Source organism: Magnolia sinica, chromosome 17 (assembly GCF_029962835.1).
Source record: "Magnolia sinica isolate HGM2019 chromosome 17, MsV1, whole genome shotgun sequence".
Taxonomy (NCBI): domain Eukaryota; kingdom Viridiplantae; phylum Streptophyta; class Magnoliopsida; order Magnoliales; family Magnoliaceae; genus Magnolia; species Magnolia sinica.
The window spans coordinates 47,303,228-47,328,141 of NC_080589.1; the positions used below are offsets into that span (position 1 = coordinate 47,303,228).

General features: G+C 40.9%; 1 protein-coding gene across 1 annotated transcript; it reads right to left on the reverse strand.

The window, feature by feature from the left end:
- Window positions 1-13,719: 13,719 nt before the first annotated feature.
- On the reverse strand, window positions 13,720-15,931 carry LOC131230495 (uncharacterized mitochondrial protein AtMg00860-like). Its single transcript, XM_058226412.1, has 2 exons — window positions 15,825-15,931; window positions 13,720-14,098 (listed from the first exon to the last, which is right to left on the reverse strand). Exons 1-2 carry the CDS (start codon window positions 15,929-15,931, stop codon window positions 13,720-13,722), a joined length of 486 nt encoding a protein of 161 aa, XP_058082395.1.
- Between the last annotated feature and the right edge of the window lie 8,983 nt (window positions 15,932-24,914).

Here is a 24,914-nt window from a genome sequence, read left to right on the forward strand (position 1 = left end):
AATAATAATAATAAAAAATAAAAATAAAAAATCAAGTTCAACTTATACCGCTATATAGTAGCCAGATTTCTACCGTAGTGTACCACCATTTAAAAAATAATAATGATCAATTTAGACCGTCCAAATCAAAGTCGTGGATGTACAACTGTTTGGATACGACGATTTTTTGCTTATGGTTAAAAAGAGACAAGAACTAAAAATAATAGTTGTGTAGTTCCGTACAAAATTGTAACCTTGTTTGGTAAACAGATGGTAATATGGAAAATTTTGACCTCTATTTAAAAGATAATGTACTATTCTATAGTTGAAAAATAAATATGATAATTAAAATATATTTTCTTTATGTTGGTCTATGATCCATTTAAATTGTGGTTCATTATTTGGACAATTTAATTTGAATTACATATTTCGCATGTTTGGTCTATGATCCATTTAAAGTGAGGCTAATTATTTGGACGATTTAATTTTGATTTACGTATATATTTCTTATCTATGGTTGTGGGTAAAGGCGACAATGCCTTGGGCGGCCCAACAATTCTGACACAACTTTGGACTATACATAGACCTATAAGCTGGGACTGCATGCCAAGCTCGGTCTTGACATGCATGGCCCAATCAATATTTTGAGTCGGGCTTGGGTTCAATTCATTTTAGCTAACCTGGCTTAGCCTTGCTTAATTTCTCTTGAGTTCATGTACATGTCTTATACATGTAATCACCATCCTAATCATCTATTAAGCAACCCTTGCATATTGCATGCAGACCATTATTTTTCTTAATTTTAAGCGTTCTTTGTTACATGTGTGGCCTGTTATCGAAAATTATTGATTTATAGTTTCTGTAAAATAATAAAGAAACCGAAATGTTAAGGATAGACTGAAACACGTGTGGTCTTGCTATCCTTAAAGCGTTATTGGTCACTTTTCAAAGTGATGGAGATTGTTGATAGGTTGCAAGCAAATAGCTACTAGGATACGATGAGCCTATATGTGGTTATGCGTTCAGCATGTACGAAGAACCATGAATAGAGCTCTATGTACACAATTTTGTATAGCAGATAAAAATAAAATAAAATCCTAGATGAGAGAGAAGATTAGAAAATTGTAGCTAGTTAATACCACTGCTCTTGTTTATTTCTTAAGGACTGCTAACTAAAGTTTGTATTGAACCTTGCTTACTTGATCAGAAATTACTAGAATTTTTCTTATTAGGTTGTACATGAGAGTGATTCGAGTTGTTAGTGATGGTAAAATGAATCACCTAGGCACTGTTTATATAGGCTAGGATTGCTGGATGTTTTGGTCCAGGGTCATAACTCCATATGACCGTTTATGACTGTTGGTGAGAAACTAGCTGTTATTTGGCTATTTTTAACTGTTATACATGTGGGATAACCAACTGTTGCATGCTAGCCATTTAGACTCATTAACTAGACGTTTTATGACTATTGGGCCAGTCACATGCAACAGTTTCTGCATGGTCTAGTTTAATACTACATGAGTATTTACACTTTTATTAAACGACTAGTTTTCAGTCTCTATAAAAGACTGACTGGTCTCATTCAGACCACTCGCCCACAACACTCTAGCAACCTGATCTATAGCCTTTGTCGTACTCGTCTCGCACCAGTTCGTATAAGGTCACGAGGGACCGACTCATCTACGATACGATGTGCATGTGCAAAGTGTAAAATGCGCCACTAGTGCCTCTACAGCCATACTGCCTCACATGCTCACTATAAGAGGCGAGCTACCAGTCCTAAATTGGGGGGGGGGGGGGGGGGGGGGTGTGGAATTAAAGACTGAAAGATTAAATAAATCAAAACTAATCAGAGATCTCAATTGTAATAGTATTGAGAAATTGATTTAAATTGTGTTCATAGGAGAAACTTACACCAAAAACTAAGATTTTAGGTAGGACAACCTGATTTCATGAACTTAGTAAGGATCAAGATCACAATCTAAAACAAGAGGAAAATGAAAGAAAGCTATCTGTTACAAACATTCATCACATGTATAAAGAAGAATTATAACCATTCACCACATATACATCACATACATCATTCACCACAAAACACTAGGAGTTATAGTGGTTTGGTGTGTACACCAACTGTTCTCAAACAACCACACCTACTCCACTCCCAATAATCGCAACCCACATGATATTAGTGTTCACTAATAATCAAGGTTTTCTCAGGTTTACCTTTAAAACCTATACAATTGTGATTTTAGAAGGGCTATCACAATCAAAACCCCATGCTGAGATTTTCTGGCTATCTCTGTCAAAACCAATACATGAGATTTCCTAGATATCTCCAATAAACCAAAAATGAATAAAGAATAATACTTATCTTCTTCTGAAGACACTATTTGATGTAGCTCGTAGAACCGCTTCACTTGAATCTTCAGTAGCGTTCAGTGCATCTTCTACTTGAAGTAAACTTGTAGTTGTAGCATGATCTTGAACTTGAAGTGAAGTAGAGCTTGAATACATTGAACTTGAAGTAACCATCTTCATGTCTTGTTCTTAAACTTGCACTTTCCAACTTCAAACGATGATCTTGAAGGTGAACTTTCCATCACTTGTGTGAGCCACATCATAAGCTGTTTTGTCCCATCGAAATTTGACAAATAAGAGTGCTTTATACATCATAACACTTACAATCTCCCCCTTTATCAAATTCGTGACAAAACATACTTAGAACAAAATATAAATACAAAATTTCTGCTTTGCTTGTAATGCTGTAAAATTCACATACTCCCTCAATCACAAAATCTACCCCCCCTTAATCTAGCTTGGCCTTGCGTAGAATACCTGTATTAACAAACATTTCCAAATAAACAATCCACACAATCTATTCCAAGAGCATTTCATTCAATTATAATTTCTTCCCTTTTTTGTCACAAGTTGACAAAGGAAGGCAGAATGACGAGATAAACAGATAATTGAATGACAAGATAAGCAATATGATTAAGAGCAAATCAGGAGTATGGATAATATTAAGAGAGCATAAAGAAAGCAATATCTAAGAGTATGATCCAAGTTGTACAACCTAAGCACAAGCTAAAGTTATACAATCCAAAATAAAATCAAATCAAGCAAGTCTAAACTAAAGGAAGGAGGTGGGATAGACGGGTCAATCTAGTGAAGTCATTTAGTAATGCGATGAAAATATTTTCGCATGTACTTCATTAAAGACCTATGACTTTTAGCCAGATTGTCCTGTGAAACTTTCAATTCAATCACCTTCTCCTCTAAATATCGAAGGTGATCATCGAATTGAGATGGTTGAAAGTTAGGATTTACCTCATCATCTAATTCTAACTCCGCAAATATATCATCCATAAATGTATCCACAGGCATTGGCACTTCCTCTTTTTCAACATCATCCTCGTCTTGTTGACCGGGGAGATAGTTCAGATTCATCTTATGAATGTTAAACTTGTCAAATGGAAGGACTGCCTCAGGAGCCTCAGTGGAAGGAATGACAACATTGCAATGGATGACAAGTGTCGTCATAAGATAGGCAAATGGAATGGAACCATGACTCGGATGAATGCGAAATTGGATGATTAAGTAGCAAATTAAAGAAGGGAGGCAAATAGGGATGCTAGATGCAATGACATGAAGAATACGAGCCATGAAAGGAGTAAGCTCGGACTTGTTCCCAAACCACGGATATACATTTGACGTAAATATGCAATGAAGTACATGGAAACAAGGAATCATCTGGGTGGCACGCAGAGCATTACCGCCACTCCATTCGACATTAGACCAACATAATTTTCGGGTAGTCTCCCGACGCTTAGACCCAAACATCATATCAGTAAGTGGATGAATCTGTATGCCACCATCATTAACATTCACATCAAGCAAACCTGAAATCAGGTGCCTATCTACAGGAACTGTCCCTTCTCTAAAGTTGATAGAAAATATGAGATTTTCAAGGGACAACTGTCCAATTGATGCATGCATGCCTTGAGCAATGGAGCGGTAAGCCGTTCCACCCCAACCCAGACTATTTTCCCAACCAATGGTAGACAGGATGGGCAACGGTTTAAATAGAGCAATGTGATCGAGATTAACCATCTTTATTATATATATATATATATATATATATCTTGTGCGAAAATCCCTTACATGCTCTAAATATTCTTCGGGAGTTCTCAGGGTTCTCACCCTAATGGGAGTCGTCTGGGAAGAGGAGGCACTAGGGCCCTTATGTGAAGCCTTCCTCTTAAACCGATGCTCCATGTAGAGAATGCACAAGAAAATATAAAAGATGGGTTTGGCTAATATCGAAATTTTGCCCAAAAACCCTCTATGAAAAGAGTGAAAATCTCAAATCGACAACAAGATGAAGTTTAAGATGCATACAAGAACCCAAATCTAAAAAGAAATAAAAAAAATGAGGTACTTGCAATGACTCTATGGAGATGCGTTCGACGAGTCGAGCAAGAGCTTGTTGAGGGAGATGAAGAAAAATGAGGAAAAAGTGATTTTTCCCTCTTTTAGAGAAGCCCACCTGCGCACCTCGACTGGTCGAGTACGTGCTTGACCCGTCGAGGCTTAACTGGTCGAGGACGTGCTCGACCGGTTGTGCTGCACTAAAAATTTCAAATAGTTTTTAAAATTTTAAAAAAAAATTTACATAAAAATTATAAACAAAAAAATGTAAAAATAACATGATTTAATTAATTTGAAATACACATACTAATATCATGTTTTAATTTGAAATATCTACTCTTGTCAGGCAGTTTAGTCATAATGTCGGCAAGTTGATTTTTTATTTGGATATATTCTAAAGAAATGCTTTTATCTTCAACTAATTCTCGAATATAATGATAATGAATGTCTATATGCTTCGTATGAGAATGATGATGGGATTCTTTGAAATATTGATTGCGCTAGAGTTATTGTAATACAGGATCATTGTGTCTTGTGCAATTCCGTAATCAGTTAACATTCTTTTCATCCAAACTAGCTGGGTACATGCATTACTAGCTACGATGTTTTCAGCCTCAGTTGTAGATAAAGATATCGAACTCCGTTTCTTACTGTGCTAGGAACCTAAACAATTTCCAACATAAAAACGTCCACCACTGGTAGACTTTCTATCATTAATGTTCCCTGCCCATTCAGCATCTGTATATCCAGCTACTTGTACATTTGTATCATGCGGATACCAAAGGCCTAAATTAGCAGTACTTGCGACATAGCTAATTATGTGCTTAACAACAATAAGATGTGATTCTTTTGGATAAGATTGATATCTAACACAGATTCCAATGCTAAAAGCAATATATAGTCTACTAGCAGTTAAGTATAAGAGACTACCAATCATGCTGCGATATAAGCAAGAGTCTATACTTTTACCTGTTTCATCCTTTGAAAGTTTGAGAGTCGTACTCATAGGAGTATCAAATTTCTTACCGTTCTCAAATCTAAACTTTTTAACCAAATTTAAGGTATATTTGGTTTGAGAAATGAAGATACCATCTTCTTGCTATTTAACTTGTAAGCCTAGAAAGTAATTCAATTCTCTAACCATACTCATTTCGAACTTGGATTTCATAAGCTCTGCAAATTCAACAAACAGGTTAGTGCTTGTAGAACCATAGATAATATAATCAACATAGATCTGTATAATCAGTATGTGTTCATTATATTTTTTAAGAAAAAAAGTTTTATCAACACTTGATCTCATGATAAAATTGTGACTGAGTAAGAATTTGGTCAGCTTCTCATACCATGCCCTGGGAGCTTGTTTTAGACCGTAAAGTGCCTTTTTATGGTGATATACATGATTTGAGTGTTTAGGGTCCTCAAAACCTTTAGGTTATTCAACATAAACCTTTTCATGTAAATCATTGTTTAAGAATGCACTTTTAACATCTATTTGATATATCTTGAATTTTTTAAAACAAGCAATAGATATAAACAATCTGATGGATTCAGGGCAAGCTATTGGAACAAAGGTTTCATCATAATCGATTCTTTCTATCTGAATGTACCCTTGTACAACCAGTTTAGCCTTGTTTCTAATTATATTTTCCGTTTCATCAGATTTGTTTTTAAAAATCCATTTGGTTCCAATTATATGTTTCTCAATTGGTCTTGGAACCAAATACCAGACATCATTTCTTACAAATTGATTTAACTTCTTGCATGACTACAATCCAATTTTCACCAGTAAGTGCTTCTTTTACGTTGGCTGGTTCAATTTGAGAAGTAAAGCAAACATAATTGTAAATATTCTCTAATTATTTCTTGTTCACATACTAGTGAGAGGATTACCTAATATCAGATCAGTAAGATGGTCTTTGACTGATCTTAGTTCAATATTAACTGGACTAGATGAAGAGTTAGGTTTCTCAATTAAATTGACTTCATCATCTTCTAGACTAGGTGTGGGTGTGATAAGGTAATAATCAATTACAACATTAATGGATTCCTGGATCACTCCTGTTCTTTTATTAAGAACATGATATTTTTGACTACTTAGAGCATACCCCAAGAAAATTCCTTCATCACACTTAGCTTCAAACTTTCCTAAGTTTTTACTGTCACGTAATATGAAGCACTTACTTATAAAAATTTGAAAGTACTTAACAGTTGGTTTCTTATTGAACCATAACTCATAGGCTGTTTTATCTTTTAATTTTCTTATATACACACGGTTTATAATATAGCATGCAGTATTTATAGCTTCAACTCACAAGTTTTTAGGTAAATTCATTCTATTTAGCATAACATTGGCCATCTCTTGTAGCACTCTATTCTTCCTTTCAACAACCCCATTTTGTTGAGGTGTTTTAGGAGCAAAAAATTCATGCGATATGCTATGATCAGTACAGTATTTCTCAAAATTACTATTTTTGAATTCAGTACCATGATCGCTTCTGATCTTGATAACATTCATTTCTTTTTCAGTCTGAATTCATTTCAATATTCTTTTGACTTCAACGAGTCTCAAATTTTTCTCTCATAAATGCTACTCAAGTAAATCTGGTAAAGTCATCAACAATAACCAGAAGTACTTCTTTCCACTTCTACTCTCTGTACTGGTTGGTCCAACTAAATCCATATGGAGAAGTTCAAGAGGTTTGGTTGTGGCTAAGGAGTTCACTTTCTTGTGACTACTCCTAGTTTGTTTGCCGATTTGGCATGCGCCACATATTTTATCAACCCTTTTTAATTTGGGTAGACCTCAAATAAGATCAATTTTGCTCAGTCTATCGAGGTTTCGTGTAACACCCTGGTTTTTAGGACCCGTGTATGCAACTTGTTTCCTGAAAACCTGGATGTTAGCAGATAATCCAATGGTAGTCAATGCAATATCAAAGTGCGATTAATGGAAATCAAGTGTAGTATAAGTGCAATCAAAACGAGAATAATATCCTGGGCCACTCAGCTAGGGCTCAAATGTAAAAACTCAAGTTCCAAAGTTTACTGAAATAAACATAAACAACTAATTTACTGATTTAGCCCAAAGTAAGTAGTTGTTTCATAGTGTGGCTCATCCTCGTATAGCTCTTCCTCCATTGCAACGGTAGCAGTCCCAAGATCCACTGCATACTTGTCCATCCATGCACCTGTATCTTCTGTAACATTAATGAATGAGTGGCCAGCTCACTGTGATTTCTCCTCAAGATTCCACACCTCCGCCCCTGACAAGAAATATCATAAAAACATCTAGGCAATCAAAACATAGTAAATGTAGTCTTATTATATGAATAGATGTGTGTCTGTATCATCGACCCGGGATACTCATCCATTCGAAAGTTGTGCTTGTCACCCATGCAAAGGTTGGCCATTAGCGAAATGCATCACGTGCGTACATTACATACCACATAATGACTACCTATCATACATCACGTACGTCAATAAATATGTTATATATGCATGATTAGCCAAGCTGTTATTAGTCCAATTACAATCAGTCGTTTTAATAATACTCAAGGTCACTATGGGGGGCTTGTCACCCAACGTAGGCTAACAGCTCGGGCATAGTATTCCATTCCACTATCCTCAGCCCATGAGTCTACCGCCTTAGGGTGCGTATAGAACCCATCAACCATGGCAAATCAACTCTCCATGTAAGGGAGCTACCATCATGTGCCGACTAGGAATGAGATATTGAAAACCTTAAATAGAATGACTAAAGTGAGACGGTATGTATGATTTAATCATGAGTAAACAACGATAGTAACAAGTGTTAAAAAGGGCATTCCATAGTCTAGTAGGCGGAATCACTCCATAGATGGTAAATCCCATGAATTAAATTACCACTAACCATAACCTCCATGTTGAGGGTCTAATCTTACCACAATCTATTTCATTACACCCTAAGTACGGACTCTCTTTAAATAGAGGCTCCAATAGAGAGATTTCAAATAATATGTGACTTGCAACCATTACAATCATATGGAGATTCATGCATGATTCAAGGTAAAACTCACATATACATATAATTCAAGAGTCATGTGTTCATAACTTATCAGTTTCTAAAGCATGTTCCTCAAGGAAGCTAATGAAGTGATTCAAATACTTGAATAGTCAGTCAATCAATTCTTAAAACATGTGCTCAAGTAAACTAATCGAGCATTTTAATAAATCCAAGGCTGCTAATCGAGTATTCTAATTAATTCTAGGACATTTAATTAGATAAACTAATCAGGTATCCTACTAAATTCTACGTAAACTAATCAGGTAGTTTAATCATTTCTAGGACATATGATGAAGTAAACAATTTATATGATTAGTCCTAGGACATATGTTCAAGTAAACTAATGACTTAATCACTTTTAAGATATGTGTACAGTAAATAGCTAATAGTTAAATAAATTATAAGGCATGTACTAGAGCAAGCAAATCGAATGATCATCTACTTCTAGGACATCATTTGCAGCTATTATAAAAGAGTATCCCTAATCTAGTTTAGAGATGGAAAGCTCAAGGGAAAGAAAATCATCACCTGGAGATTTGCGGTCCTGTTATTAATTTAAGTTCCCATAAATATCTTGTGGTCCAAAATCACGCAAGTAGCTTCATAGAGGACCAGTTGCATTAGTTAAGTGTCCTTAAGGTTTGCATCTACTAGCATATTGAAAGCTTTGTGGGTTTCTAAAGGATTTATAGTGTGGGAATTTGGCCCGTTTTAAGGTGACTAGGCCCACCAACTATGGCCCGATCAATGAGGCCTGGGCTAGGTAAAAAATGAGCCAAAACTAGGGCCCGAACTAGGCCTAATTTTGGTCTAGCGATGTTGTATTGTAGTGGTCCGAAAATGGGCCTGAACTAGGCCTGGTTTGCCCCACCTTGTACTACCTAACGGGGACCTAGGAAACCGGGCTTTTCCCTGATCCCTGCGGCCCACGGATCCCAGCCCAAATGTGGCCAACTTAAGTGTGGCCCACCTTATGTATGGTGGTCCGGCCCACCAGTTGTGTGGCTGCAATGGCAGTCTGGCCCACAAGATTTTTCAGGGTGCGGCCCACCTGTAGTTTAAGGTGAGGCCCACTGTGGTGTATAGTGCGGCCCCCTGAGCTTTTGGACTAAGGAGCAGTCCACTGGGTGCACTCGGTGAGGCCCACTGTTATGTGTGGTGTGGTCTTCTTGAAATGTGCAGGGCCTACTGCCTTAATGTGGTAAGGCTCATTGAGTTCTAAACTCAGGTGCGGCCCACCGAGATTTGATTTCAGCCCATTTCTGGGCTGGTTTCAACCCAGATTGCTGCCCAATGTAAGGCCCAAATGGAGCTTGGTTTTAAGGCAGTGTTCGGCTCAGAACCGAGGTCCGATTTCATCCCTGACTTAAGGCTGGTTTGGTCCATATTCCAGCTCTTGTCATGGCCTGGATGATGGAAATTTTCAACCTCATTCATGGCCTGATGAGGGCCTGATTTCGGCCCAATCTGGAAGCTGTTCTTAGCCCACTACAGAGCTCAGTTAAGGGTCTATTTTCGGTGTAGCTTACAGCTTGGTATCGGTCCATATTACAGCCCAACCAAGGCTTGCTTCTCAACGCAAATTAGAGCCTAGTTGGGACCTGATTTTAGTTCAAATCAAGGCCCAGTTGAGAGCTGTTTTCAGCTCCTTACATTGCCCATTTATAAGTTATCTTCTGCTCGTTGCACGACCAGATCTCGACCGTGTTTTCAGCTCAACGAAAGGGCATTTTTTAGCTTGTTGCAAAGCCTTATGAAGATGGAAGGGTAAGGAGTTACTTGGGCTTGACTCGGGCGTGGTCTGAACTCGGTCGAGTTTTATTTGGAGCGGTGCAACACACGATCTCCCGACCTCACTTCTCTCTTTCCTTTCTCTCTCTTTTCTTCTCTCTCTTGTGTGAATCCCGAGGGCAACAATAGCCTATTTATAGGCATGAAAGAGAGGGCTCTAACGTCTGGGAAGAAAATGGCTCTTGCAAGGGCCATCTCTACAATTCATAATGCATGGGGTCCATCTGACCCTGAGGATGGATTCCCATTACAATGGCCCACTAGGAAAGTAAGTTTTTATCCCTAGTGGGGCCCATCTCATGATCATGGGTCAGGTGGTTTAACGGAGAAGGTGAAGTGGCCATTAATGGCAAACATTCCCTATGGTATTTCGGCAGGATCTAGCCCATTTGAGCTGACCAGATGGGACTGTTGATCACTGCGAGGCCCACTTTTTGGACCTTTAACGTGAGTTTCAATCCATCTCATGAGATATTCCCTATCTCGACACTTTCTTAAGAGATGGAGTGTTTTCTCTCCATCAACTCATACCACCTTAAAGGGAAGGTTAGGATCGCTCCATGTGGTCCCGGGAACGGCCAGAAGCATGCCAACATCCACTTCCTGAAAAGGAAAAAATCCTCTTTACTTTTCCTACTGCAGACGGTTTGCTAGGCCATTTTTGGCAGTGAGAGAACGTTCTCTCACATGAGCGAGTGGACGGCTGGGATTTCCAAGACAAACAGACCCTGGATCACTCTTGTGAGCACACATTGGCTCACCATAAGGTGATCTTGGCCATTTGCATTGTTTTGGTTGATCTTGACCTTGAATCGGCGTCCCGCTGCATGGGTCTGTAAGCTTATAGGGTTTTGGTCAGATGAGCCCCACGAACCTGATGAATGGATTGGATCATCCAGATAGTGGCCAGCGTGGGCCACTTTGAGGATTGATGTTCGTCAGATTCAAATCTCAAGCGGGCGGGAAAATTTTGCCTTTTTACGAGTAGGCTCGGTCAAAGACTGTTTGACCGACTTGGCCCGATCGGTGCACTTCGTGCACAGGTGCAATGGGTGCACTTACACCTTGTGTGGGGTCCACCATGAAGTTTGTGATAAATCCATTCTGTTCATTCATCTTGGGAACCCTACTTAGGGGTCTTGGCCCAGTTTGGGGTGGAACTACGGCCCAGGTGGGTCGTATCATACGTCCTAGACCACTTTACAATTATTACACCTTGACCCCATGGCTGGATCGGTTTGATAATTGATTTCAACAGTTAAACATGAATTTAAGATGCAGCGGGTGCTTAGTTGGTCATTTACTAGTCCTCGAAGGCCGATCATTAGTGCAATTTTCTGTTTCTCTATGTCTTGCTAAACTGAAAACTGTCTTAACTTAGGATGGTTTGGTTAAGCTTACTTGGCGACTGTTGTAGGCTTTGACTCAGCTCCTAGGGCCTCTGATGGATGACTTCAATAATGACTGGAAGCCCCATCCTGCATACATTGAGTTCAAGTTGTTTGTTAATTAACTCTGGATCCCATTGATGTAGGTTTTAAATGGTAACACCTGCATACTAGTGGTGTGGGGTGTAACAATCTATCCCCGTAAATAGAAAATTTTGCCCTAGAAATTACCTGTGATGTGTTTCTGAACAAGTGAGGGTATTTCTCCATAACCTCTACTTCTCATTCCCAAGTCGCTTCTTCCTCGCCATGGTGCGACCAGAGAACCTTGACCAACGGTATCGTCTTCGTCCGCAAGACCTGTTCCTTGCGATCCAGAATATGAATGGGTTCCTCAGTGTAGGAAGCATCCTCGGTGAGCTCTACCTACTCCTAGTTGATGATATGCGGCTCGTCTAGCATGTACTTCTTTAGCATGGATATGTGGAAGATGTTGTGGATGTTAGCCAAAGTTGTAGGCAGTGCCAAGCGGTACACGACAGCTCCCACACGATATAAGATCTTGAATGGCTTAATAAATCATGGTGCCAACTTCCCTTTCTGCCTAAACCCATCAAACCCTTCATAGGCGAGATCTTCAAGAATACATTATCGACCACCGTGAACTCAGGGTCACGACATTGATTATCCACATAGCTCTTGTGTCTACTCTAAGTGGTGCACAATTGCTTCCAAACAACGTCAATGACCTGGGTAGTAGCTTGGACAAGCTTAGGCCCTAACAAACTTCTCTCCCCGACTTCTGCCCAACACTGAGGGGCTCGACCAGGGCGACCGTAGAGAGCCTCATACGGTGCCATGCCTATGCTGGACTGAAAGCTGTTGTTGTACATAAATTCCACTAGAGCCAACTGATCATCCCAGTTACCCTGAAAGTCTAGAATGCATGCCCTCAACATGTCCTTTAAGATTTGATTCACCCTCTTGGTGTCCGTTTATGCGAGGATGGAATGCCGTGCTAAACTTGAGCTTTGTGCCCATCTCTTCCTGCAACCTCTTCCAAAAGGTGGAAGTAAACTTGGAGTCTCAATCTGATATGATTTCCTGCGGAACTCCATAGGATCACACGACTTCTCGAATGTAGAACCTTGTCAAGCTATCAGTCAAATCGGTCGTGCGAATCAGAAGTAATTGAGCAGCCTTTGTCAACTTATCAATAATGACCCAGATCAAGTCATGCTTCCTCTGTGTCCTAGGAAGGCCGTACATGAAGTCCATGGAGAAACTGTCCCACTTCCATTTAGCCAGCGGTAACGGTTGAATGAGGCTAACAGGCTCGTGATGCTCGACTTTGATTTTCTGGCATACCATGCACTTCGCCACAAAGACTGCGATGTTCCTCTTCATGTTGTTCCACCAGTACTGTCTTTTGACGTCGTTGTACATCTTAATGTTACCCGGGTGGATATCTAACTTGGAGTGGTGGGCTTCTACCATTACTTCTCTCTTTAAGTCGACATTGTCATGTATGCATACTTACCCCTGGTACCGAAGGCTGCCATCACCACCGATCCTCCAATTGGGCATCTCTTCGCTCTTACACCTCTTCTTCATCTTGTTAAGCCATATGTCCTGGTTTTCGGCAGAGATTATTTGGTGAACCAGGGTTGGCTCTGCTGTCAAGAGAGTTACGTAAGCATCTGGTTTGTCAAGGGTAAGCTGGATGACGAAGTCCTGCACGAACTCCATCATCTCCCACTCCTTGATCATCAAGGTGGCTATCATCTTGTGTTCCTTCTTCTGGCTTATTGAATCAGCCACAGAGTTCACCTTACTCGGATGGTAAGATATGTCGAAGTGGAAGTCTTTGAGTGTTTCCATCCACCGACACTGGCGCATGTTCAAGTCCTTCTACGTGAATATGTACTTTAGGCTCTTGTGGTCGTAGTACAATTGAAATTCTTTCCCATGGAGGTAGTGCCTCCATATCTTCAGGGTGAAGACCATTGCTGCCAATTCCAAATCATGTGTCGGGTAATTCTCCTCGTGCTTCTTTAGCTATCGTCATGCACGGGCAATCATTCTATCGTTTTATGTCAGTACACATCCCAGCCCCAATTTTGACGCATCGCTATACACCACGAATGTCTCTCCTTCTTGTGGAAGAGTGAGTACTAGAGCAAAAATCAGTCTCATCTTTAGCTCTTGGAAGGCCGCTTCCGTGTTCTCATCCCATGTAAACCGGTTGTTCTTCTTCGTCAATTGGGTGAGTGGCCACGCAATCCTGGAGAACTCCTTGATAAAGCATCTATAGTACCTTGCCATGACCAGAAAACTCCGAACTTCAGTGACTGTGGTGGGCTGATCCCACTTAGATACTGCTTCCACCTTGGCTAGATTGACTGCTATTCCTTCTACTTTCACTACGTGTCCCATGAACTTCACTTCCTCTTCCCAGAACTTGCACTTGCTGTACTTGGTGTACAGTTGATTCTCCTTCAGAGTGTTCAAGACTGTGCGTAGGTGTTATTCGTGCTCTTCTCAAATTTTCGAGTAAACTAAGATATCGTCGATGAATACGATCACGAACCGGTATAGGTATGCATGAATACTTGGTTCATCAGGTCCATAAACACAACTGGGGCATTAGTGAGGTTGAACGACATAACCAAGAACTCGTACTACCCATAGCGAGTTTTGAATGCTGTCTTAGGGATATCCTCATCCCTGATTCTCAACTGATGGTATCCCGAGTGCAGATCTATCTTGGAGAAGTATCTAGCATCCTTAAGTTGATCAAATACATCATCGATATGCAGTAGGGGATATCTGTTCTTTATCGTCACATTATTCAGTCTTCTGTAGTCTATATAGAGACGCATAGACCCGTCTTTCTTCTTCACAGAGAGGACTGACGCTCCCCAGGGAGAAACACTGGGGCAGATGAAGCCTTGGGCCAGTAACTCATCAATCTGACTCCTCTGCTTCTCCATCTCACAAGGAGGCATGCAAAAGGAGGAAGTGATATGGGGTTGGTTCTCGGCTTAAGATCAATACCTGGTCTCTATGTCTCGAGATGCTACCATGTTGTCCTTATCCCGAAGAGTCTCCATCATTAGCGTGTGTACATCCTATTGCTACCGTGTGAACGTATCCTGTTGTTGTTGCATAGCGATGATTATTTGCACAAAGGTTATAAAGGCCACTGCCCCTGTTGGTGAATTTTCAGGTACGTCAGTCGATGGCATCCACTACTCGAAATATTGTGAGGGCAACCCCAATGGAATGACTTGAGGGGAAGGAGAATCCCCTACGGCTTCGGATCCCATATCCATATTCACCACCCCAGGTGGAAGGCCCGACGTATACATGGGACGACGCTCCCACTGGTGCTCAGTCGAGGGTAGAGGGTGTATATCAATAGTACAAGTCCTCTATGATCGCAATACGTGTGGCATGATTTCCTATGAGGTCAAAATTTCACGGTTTAGGTATTAGGAAAAGGCTGTTGTAGTTAAATAATGAAGTGATACAAGGGTCAGGGGCCTTCTATATTGCTTGTTGCATTCGTGTCATGATGGGCATTTACCTTTCAGGGTGTACGACTTTAGCCCCTAAGTCTAGCCAATACTTCTGGTTGTAATTTAAGGGAACTAAGGTTTCTGTTTCTAGATTTAGACGACTAATTCAATATTTCCTAAGGGATCCTAAGTTTTTTTCTAGGGAACCTAAGACTTCAATTTATACTCTAAATTCCTCCTAGCTAATGGAAGTTTCTTCATATGTTCAATTTGTTTACTTAATTTACTAATATATGAGGGGCCCTAAGTATTTTATTTCTATGTTTGTTCATCCTAACTATTTTGCAAGGGGAAATTCCTAAGTTTCATCCAAGTTAATCCCTTAAGGATTTTGTATGTGGATCCCACAGCCAGGCTATCTCAGTCTCTGCCTTGATACCAACTTATAACACCCTAGTTTTCAGGACCCGAGTATGCAACTCGTTTCCTGAAAACCTGGATGTTATCAGATAATCCATTGGTAGTCAATGTAAGATCAAAGTGCGATTAACAAAAATCAAGTGTAGTATAAGTGCAATCAAAGCGAGAACAATATCCTGGGCCACTCAGCTGGGGCCCAAATACAAAAACTCAAGTTCCAAAGTTTACTAAAATAAACGTAAACAACTAATATACTGATTTAGCCCAAAGTAAGTAGCTGCTTCCTGGTGCGGCTCATCTTCGTACGCCTCTTCCTCCGCTGCGACGGTTGAGGTCCTGAGATCCGCTGCATACTTGTCCATCCCTACACCCGTATTCTCTGTACGGTTGAATATTGATGAATGAGTGACTAGCTCAATGTAATTTTCTATCAAGATTACACACTGTCGCCCTAGAAAAAAAATAGCATAAAAACATCTAGGCAACTAAAACATAGTTATATGCATGGATGCGTGTATGCATCATCGACCTAGGGATGCTCATCTGTTTCGAAGTTGTGCTCGCCACCCATGCAAAAGGTTGACCATTAGCAAAGCACATCACGTACTGCATAACGACTGCCTATCGTACATCACGTACGTCAATAAATATGTCATGTTTGCATGATTAGCCAAGCTGTTATTAGTCCAATTACAATCAGCCAGTTTAATAATACTCAAGGTCACTATAGGGGGGCTTGTCACCCAGTGTAGGCCGACGGCTCGGGCATAGTATCCAATTCCACCATCCCCAGCCCATGAGTCTACTGCCTTAGGGTGTGTATAGAACCCATCAACACGTGGCCAATCAACTCTCCATGTAAGGGAACTACCATCATGTGCCGATTAGGAATGAGATATTGAAAACCTTAAATACAACGACTAAAGTGAGACGGTATGTATGATTTAATCGTGAGTAAACAACGATAATAACAAGTGTTGAAAAGGGGCATTTCATAGTCTAGTAGACGGAATCACTCCATAGATGGTAAATCCCATGAATTAAACTGCCACTAACCATAACCTCCATGTTGAGGGTCTAATCTTACCACAATCTGTTCCGTTACACCCTAAGTACGGACTCTCTTTAAATAGAGGCTCCCATAGAGAGATTTCAAATAATATGTAACTTGCAACCATTACAATCATATGGAGATTCATGCATGATTCAAGGTAAAACTCACGTATACATATAATTCAAGAGTCATGTGTTCATAACTTATTAATTTCTAAAGCATGTTCCTCAAGGAAGCCAATGAAGTGATTCAAATACTTGAATAGTTAGTCAATCAATTCTTAAAACATGTTCTCAAGTAAACTAATTGAGCATTTTAATAAATCCAAGGCATTCTAATCGAGTATTCCGATTAATTCCAAGACATTTGATTAGATAAACTAATCAGGTATCCTACTAAATTCTAGGTAAACTAATCAGGTGGTTTAATCATTTCTAAGACATATGATGAAGTAAACAATTTATATGATTAGCCCAGGACATATGTTCAAGTAAACTAATGGCTTAATCACTTCTAAGATATGTGTACAGTAAATAACCAATAGTTAAATAAATTATAAGGCATGTACTCGAGTAAGCAAATCAAATGATCATCCATTTCTAGGACATCATTTGCAGCTATTATAAAAGACTATCCCTAATCTAGTTTAGAGATGGAAAGCTTAATGGGAAGAAAATCATCACCTGGAGAGTTGCGGTCCTGTCTTTGATTCAAGTTCCCGTGAATATCTTGTGGTCCGAAATCACGCAAGCAGTTTCCTAGAGGACCAGTTGCATTAGTCAAGTGTCCTAAAGGTTTTCTTCAACTAGCATATTGAAAGCTTTATGGGTTTTTAAAGGATTTATAATGTGGGAATTTGGCCTGTTTCAAGGTGACTACGCCCACCAATTATGGCCTGATCAATGAGGCCTGGGCTAGGCCTAAAATGAGCCAAAACTAGGGCCTGAACTAGGCCTAATTTGTCCCAGCCATGTTGTTTGGTAGTGGTTTGAAAATGGGCTTGAAATAGGCCTTGTTGGCCCACCTTGTACTGCCCAATGGGGACCCAGGAAACTGGGCTTTTCCCTGATCCCTGCGGCCCACTGATCCCTACCTAAATGTGGCCAACTTAAGTGTGACCCACCTTATGTATGGTGGTCCGGCCCACAAGTTGTGTTGCTGGAATGGCAATCTGGCCCATGAGATTTTTCAGGGTGCGGCCTACCTGTAGTTTAAGGTGAGGCCCACTATGGTGTATAGTGTGCCCCACTGAACTTTTGGACTAAGGTACGGTCCACTGGGCTGCACTCGGCGAGGCCCATTTTTATGTGTGGTGTGGTCTTGTAACGCCCCGAAAATCGGGGGTCAAGCAAAGCTCAACTCCCGAGTTCCAACGCATCACTTATGTAACATAGATAATGATGTTTAAATGTTGTCCTTGTTAGTGCATTAAACATGAGTGAGATTATTCTAAAATAACATATCATACTCTAGGTGCAATTAAGTTAAGTAAGTGGAAAACTTTAAGTACTTGAATTATAAAATAAAAGTGTTTCACCATCCGAAGTATGAATTTGTTTCAGTCTAAATATATACATGTGTTTATTTCAAAATTTCAAAAATATCAAAATGCAACTGTACATCTCATCCATGTAACCCTGTAATCCCGTCGAATTAGAATAAGGTCTATATAGACCCATCTGATAGCTAAATATAGGAGAAATCCTCCTCATCCATGAAGTCTAGCTCCATTGCGTAAGCCACATCAGAACTTGCATCTAAATCAAAGTCTGGTTAGTATTTTAAAACACCATCCCAGAGTGAGAGTGAGTGATTAACTCAGTGGTACTATAAGGCAAAGTTAACATGTTACCAATTCAGTCAAGCAGTAATGATAAAGCAATACAACAATCATATCCTAAGTACTCTTGTTAATGCAGGAATGATATGTGTAATGATGCATGCCCTCGCCTGTACTCCCTTAGTGACATCATCTCACAATCGCGCATGGAAAACTCCCTAAACGTGCGCTTCCTCGCCAAAGCACATGCAATGCGGTGTATGGTTGTGTTAGCCAAGTAATTTATTAGGCTTATTCATCCAGCAGATTCAGGAAGCTAAGGTACCTCCCTTTATATCACATACCTAAATAATGATCCATCTAGGGTCATCAATCCTAGTTAATCACATACGATAGGCAAGTTGTAGGGCATCACTCCTGATGAAAAGCAGTGGAGAGGTAGGTTCACGAGTTCACACTCGATGTCACTAGGGAGAGGCTCGTCACCTTAGTATAGGCCTAAATTTATACTCGAGGTTACTACAAGAGGCTCGTCACCTGAACGTAGGCCGATAGCTTGAATACGGTGTCCCATACACCACCATATTCGGCTCATGAGTTTGGGTTGCTCATTGGTCACTATAGGGAGGCTCGTCACCCCAGCGTAGGCCGACAGCTCGACCACGGTGTCCCATACACCACCATGTCCAGCTCATGAGCCTTAGCGGATCTTGGTACCATGGTTAAATGGGCTTTACATTGGTAAATGGTACCTTAGATTCTAGCAGTAGTGTCCATACATGATAAACACATAATAGGCCAATCAGGTTATTTGACAAGTGCAATTGGTACAAGCGCATATTGAATTAATCGACATGGAACACATGAGCACTCCACATGGCCTAACCACTATCGACAATCAATGTACGGCTCGGATTCATTGAACGTGCCTAATGTGGCGAAATGAATTCGGCCACTCAATCGGGAATCGTTACCGATTGCCTGGACTACGTAGTAGTCCCAAACATACTCAAATGCAGCATGTGGATACATGTGATATTCATAACAACATTTAACAGACAATTTAAATATAAATCTCATTTGAGTATTTTATCAAACACATTAGATAAGTTAACATACATATGCATTTCATCCATAAGTCATATAGTAACAATTTACAATACATGAAGAAAAACTATTCATATGACTAAAGAAACTAAGAATCCTATCTCAATACACTTAATAAGTACAATCCATCAACAAAATCTCATTCAGACATTTTAACAAACACTTAAACTACACATTTCCAAATACATAGACTAGACTTACTACGACATGAATTATAGCAATTCATTTCATAACATCAGTTATAAAGTATATAACATACATGTATCTAATATTAGAACTTACTATAAGTACAAATCAGTATTTCACATTCATTCAAACATTTCAACAAACACATAGGAGGCATTTTTATATTTACACATTTCACACATGTATAGTTTATCAAAACGGCATAACTAATATCATATGACAACAATCAAGTCAGATATAAATCATTACTGACATTGAAAGCCTTGAAAATCATAACCTAAACATTTATAGTCCGCACCTTTCGTTAGTACGCTCGTTACGAACTCGGTTTGTACACTACTCTTCCTTCTACAGCCCAACGACTACTTAAATCACGAAATTGGTTAGCTATTTCGTCATTTCCTCTATTTGAATCCCTAAAATAGGTTTAGGGTTAGGATTTCTTACCCAAATCATATTTGGAATCGACGACATAGCGAAACGGGAGAGATGATTCGGTTCGTGGTGCAGTGGGAGTGAATCCCAGCAACGATCTCTCTCTCTCTCTTCTCTCCTCACTCTTTCATCCTTTTCTCTCTCTTCTCTCTCCTAGGGTTAGAGAATTCGTATGGAATGAGAGAGGGGTGGTTTAAGGGCCTTTTATAGGCTCAAAACTGATGTCAATAGCCCCAGGGCCATGGTATACTTAGGTTATAGCCAAAGAGTGTCTGTTTCAGGCAAACAGGACTCATCTGGAGGCCCATTTCTCACCCAAGTCATGGAGTAAATTCCCTAACCATGGATCTAAGCCAGGTTAAGGTTTTGGTCCGATCAGAGTTGTGGATCAACCGTGAAGGACCTGTTTCAGTTCAACGGTCATCATCACTCGATCAGGGCCACAAGTATACTGACCTGTGTATGGAAATTTCCCTCATCCATGAGTACATTTGGGCTAGAATCTGACAGTCAGAAGTCTTTAATTTTTCCCGCAAGTCAATGGTCCAATTCACTTAAGTTTGAGTTCATTTTCTAAAGACATTCGCGCTTCTCAAACACTTTGCTTAGGGCTCAAGTTGTGCATTTCTGGATACTATTTAGGTTCAATTCCTGCAATGCTTGTCAAGCCCAGTATGGTGGTCATAACCTTATAGTTTCGCAGTAATTAGACTTTTGACGCGTAGTCTAGGTCCGATACAGAGTTTCAATGTGCTCCCGAGAGTAACTGGGTTTTGAGATTACTCCTAGGTCTTTAGGTAATGTTGAGTTAGCGTTTCTAATAGTTTTCGGTCTTACAGTTCATACAGATAGTGGTTCAAGATAATTCACTGATTAATTTAGTTAGTACTTAACTAATTTTTGTCTAATTTCTAAAGGATTCGGTTATTAAGGATCTCTGCCTGAGGTGGTACTCGGGTTTTTGCATAGATTTTTTTAAGATATTATAGGTCTTCCTGAAATGTACAGGGCCCACTACCTTAATGTGGTGCAGCCCATTGAGTTCTAAACTCAGATGCGGCCCACCGAGATTTGATTTCGGCCCATTTCTGGGCTGGTTTTTAGCACAGATTGCTGCCCAATGCAAGGCCCAGTTGGAACCTAGTTTTGAGGGAGTGTTTGCCTAGAACTGAGGTTTGATTTCATCCTTGACTTAAGGCTAGTTTGGTCCATATTCTAGCTCTTGTCGTGGCCCTGCTGATGGACGTTTTCAGCCCCATTCATAGCCATATGAGGGCTTGATTTCAGCCCAATCTGGTAGCCGTTCTCAACCCACTATAGAGCCTAGTTAAAGGTCTATTTTTAGTGCAAATTACGACTTGGTATCGGTCCATATTGCGGCCTAACCAAGGCTTATTTCTCAACTTAAATCAGGGCCTAGTTGGGACCTAATTTCAGTTCAAATCAAGGCCTAGTTAAGAGCTGTTTTCAGCTCCTTACATGGCCCATTTACAGGCCTATCTTCTGCTCACTACACATCTAGATCTCAATCATTTTTTTAGCTCGATGAAAGGGCATTTTTTAGCTTGTTGCAAAGCCTTATAAAGATGGAAGGGTAAAGTGTAAGACCCGTATCCTAGCCTGTACCGTTCCATAGGCCTTCGCGGTCCTTTCAGTTGAATTCCGGTGACCCGCAATCAGTTATCAGTGTTTACGCGTGATCTTGAGTCATGTTCCGTATATCAGAGTCGGTTTGACCCAAGACTTGTACCTTTGTGACCGCGTGGTCGCCGCGGTTCCGATGCCGCGTCTCGTGCGCTAATTCGATACCTGAGCCAGGAGACATGGGCCCGTGTTCAGTTTAAGAAAAACGCCGCGCATTGCTAATCCGAAGAGAATCTATCACATCAATCATATCAATCAAGTACAAATCACACCTCATCACTCACCCATCCCCAAGTACAACCACCCCTCCCTTAAAGTCAACTCTCCCATCACCCATCACTCTCTCACCCATCCCTCTCTCTCTCTTAACATCACATCTTTCATCTCTCTTATCTCTCTCATTTCTCCCAAGCAACTCATGTCTTAACCTTCATGAGAGAGAGCTTGGTGTGGCCCACCTTCCTATCTCCCATCCCCACCATCCAAAGCCCATCTCAAACGTTAAATCGCACCCCTTGGAGCTCTAGATCGCATTGGCGGAAGAAGGGAGAAGATCCTTAGGTGGGTGCCTCTATTCTTCTCTCTCTCTTTCTCTCTCTCTCTCTCTTTCACTTTTGTTGTGAGTGACGATGTGGCGATGTGGCCCACTCAGATGTACCCCACTTGATGTATGTCTTATCCAACCGTTCAAACCATTTGGGCCTTATCTTAGGGAGATGGGAACACACAAATATCAAGTTGGTCCAAATTAAGTGCGCCACTCCACGTGGGACCCACCAGCCATGGTCCTCACACGTGGGACCCACCTTATACATGTGTTGTATGCAAACCATCCAGCGTCCAGGGACGCTGGACGTGGCTGAGACGTGAAAAGTGAACCGATAGTGGGGTGTACAAAAAAAATGTATATATAATTATGCTTTTGGGGTGGGCTGCTCATGCAGGCCCCACCTTGATGTGTACATCTAATCGACCATTTTAGGCGTTGAGTTGAAAAATGGGGCCAATCCGGCTTTCGGGCGGGCCATAGCATAGCAAACGGTGTGTTTACCGTTGAAATATCCCCTGTCGTTCCTATACACCAAAATATATCAGATTTTGGCTTGTTTAGCTTGTCCTGAGCTATGGGAACCAATGGTCGGGGTGAATTCTTCCGATGTGGGCCTCACGAATGAAAAATTATGAAAATACGCAATTTAAAAAAATATATATATGCAGCAGATGCTGCTACTGCCAGAGGCGCGCAAGCAGCGCTTGCTACGGTTGACGGACAGACGGGCAGGGGAATACGGGTCCCAGCTATGGGCCCCACCGTGATGTGTGTTAAACATCTAAATAGTGCATTTGTTACCCCCTTTAGAGAAGTGGGCCCCCTCCGAAAATCAGCCCGATCTGGAACCTAGGTGGCCCACATCATAGGAAACAGTGGGATTGATCGTCTGCCATTGAAACCCTTCTTGGGTTCACATAAGCTTTAGATCAACTTGAAATTTATTTTTCCCCTGCATCCAGGTCTGTGTGACCTTATCAATGGATTGGATGAAAAGTAAACGTTACGGTGGGCCCCACATGGGACCCATTGATGTTTGTGTTTTATTCACACCATCCACAGTTGTGGACGGTGGAACCCATCATGATGTGTGTGTTGTATTCACACCATCCACGGCTGTGGACGGTGAAACCCATCACGGTGTGTGTGTTTTATGCATGCCGTCTAGCCATGGGCTGCTGGACGGTCAGTGGACCCCGCTTTTAATGTAGGGGTTACATCCAAACTGTAAACCGTCCATTCTGTTGGTGGGCTGCCTTAGGGCTTGAGATAAATGAGGCAGATCTGCCTGTTAGTGGGCCACACAGCAATTAGTTGTGGAATTTGAATGCCTGCCATTGAAACCCTTTTTGGGGTTGTCACAGAGGTCTTGGTTCATCTTAAAATTTATTTTCCCTCTTCATTTGGGTCTGCGTGACCTTATCAACAGAGTGGATGGCATATAAACGTTATGGTGGGCCCCACGTGGGACCCACTAATGTATGTATTGTATTTGACACCGTCCAGGTGGCTGGACGGTGGGCCGTACCATGGTGTATATGTTTTATTTGCACCGCCCAAGGTGATGGACGATGCTGTGAACCCCACTTTGATGCATATATTATATTCAAACCGTCCCTCCTTTTGACACGTGTGGGGTTGGGACCCACCTTGATGCATGTATTTTATATCCACACCATCTAATGTTAGGAGGGTGGGCTCACTGCAGTGATGTGGGCAAGTTCTGTGGCCGACCATGGTGTATGTGACTTTCAGCCACACTGTCCATGTTGGGACGGTGGGACCCACCCCTGACGTATCTGTTAATCCATACCATCCATCTATGTGGGACCCACACACCAGCTATACAGCTAACGTATTGATGTCAGCAATGCTCTATGGGTCCGATCAGAGGTATGTGTTATATCTAAACTGTCCATTATAAGGACGTACCAAGTGCTTTAGGGCGCACCATGATGTATCTTCATTCCATACTATTCATCTATCTTTCATCTGGGTCGTCCATCCGTGGACCCTAGCATCAACAGTTGTTGTATCGTCATCATCAAGTTCTATGGGACCTGTGTAATGTATGTATTTTACCCTTACCATCCAACCATTGGTAAAGATCGTTCATGGCATTACAAAGAGGATGTAATATATCTAAATTTCACGTGGGACCCACCCTGATGTATTTATTTTATATCTGCACCGTCCGCTAGATTTGGACGGTAGGACGCCATTCATGATGTATATATTGCCGACCATTTAATGGCTGGCCCAACAACCATTGCTACTGTGTAGATGGCATGAATTCTGTGGGAACCACCCTACACGTGTGGGGGTGGGGACCACCTTGATATCTGGGTTCTACTCAAGCTATCCACTGTTTTGCTAGATGGACCATCACGATGTATTTATTTCATCCACACCATCCAGATGTGTTGGACGGTGCTGGATAATGTTTGGGTGGTGTTGATTACATGGGGAATGTTTGGATGGTGTTGATTTACATGGACAATGTTTGGATGGTGACGTGGGCTCCACCGCAATGTATGTTGTATATGTTGTACCCACACTACCCACCTGGTAAGGCCCACCTACTATGTA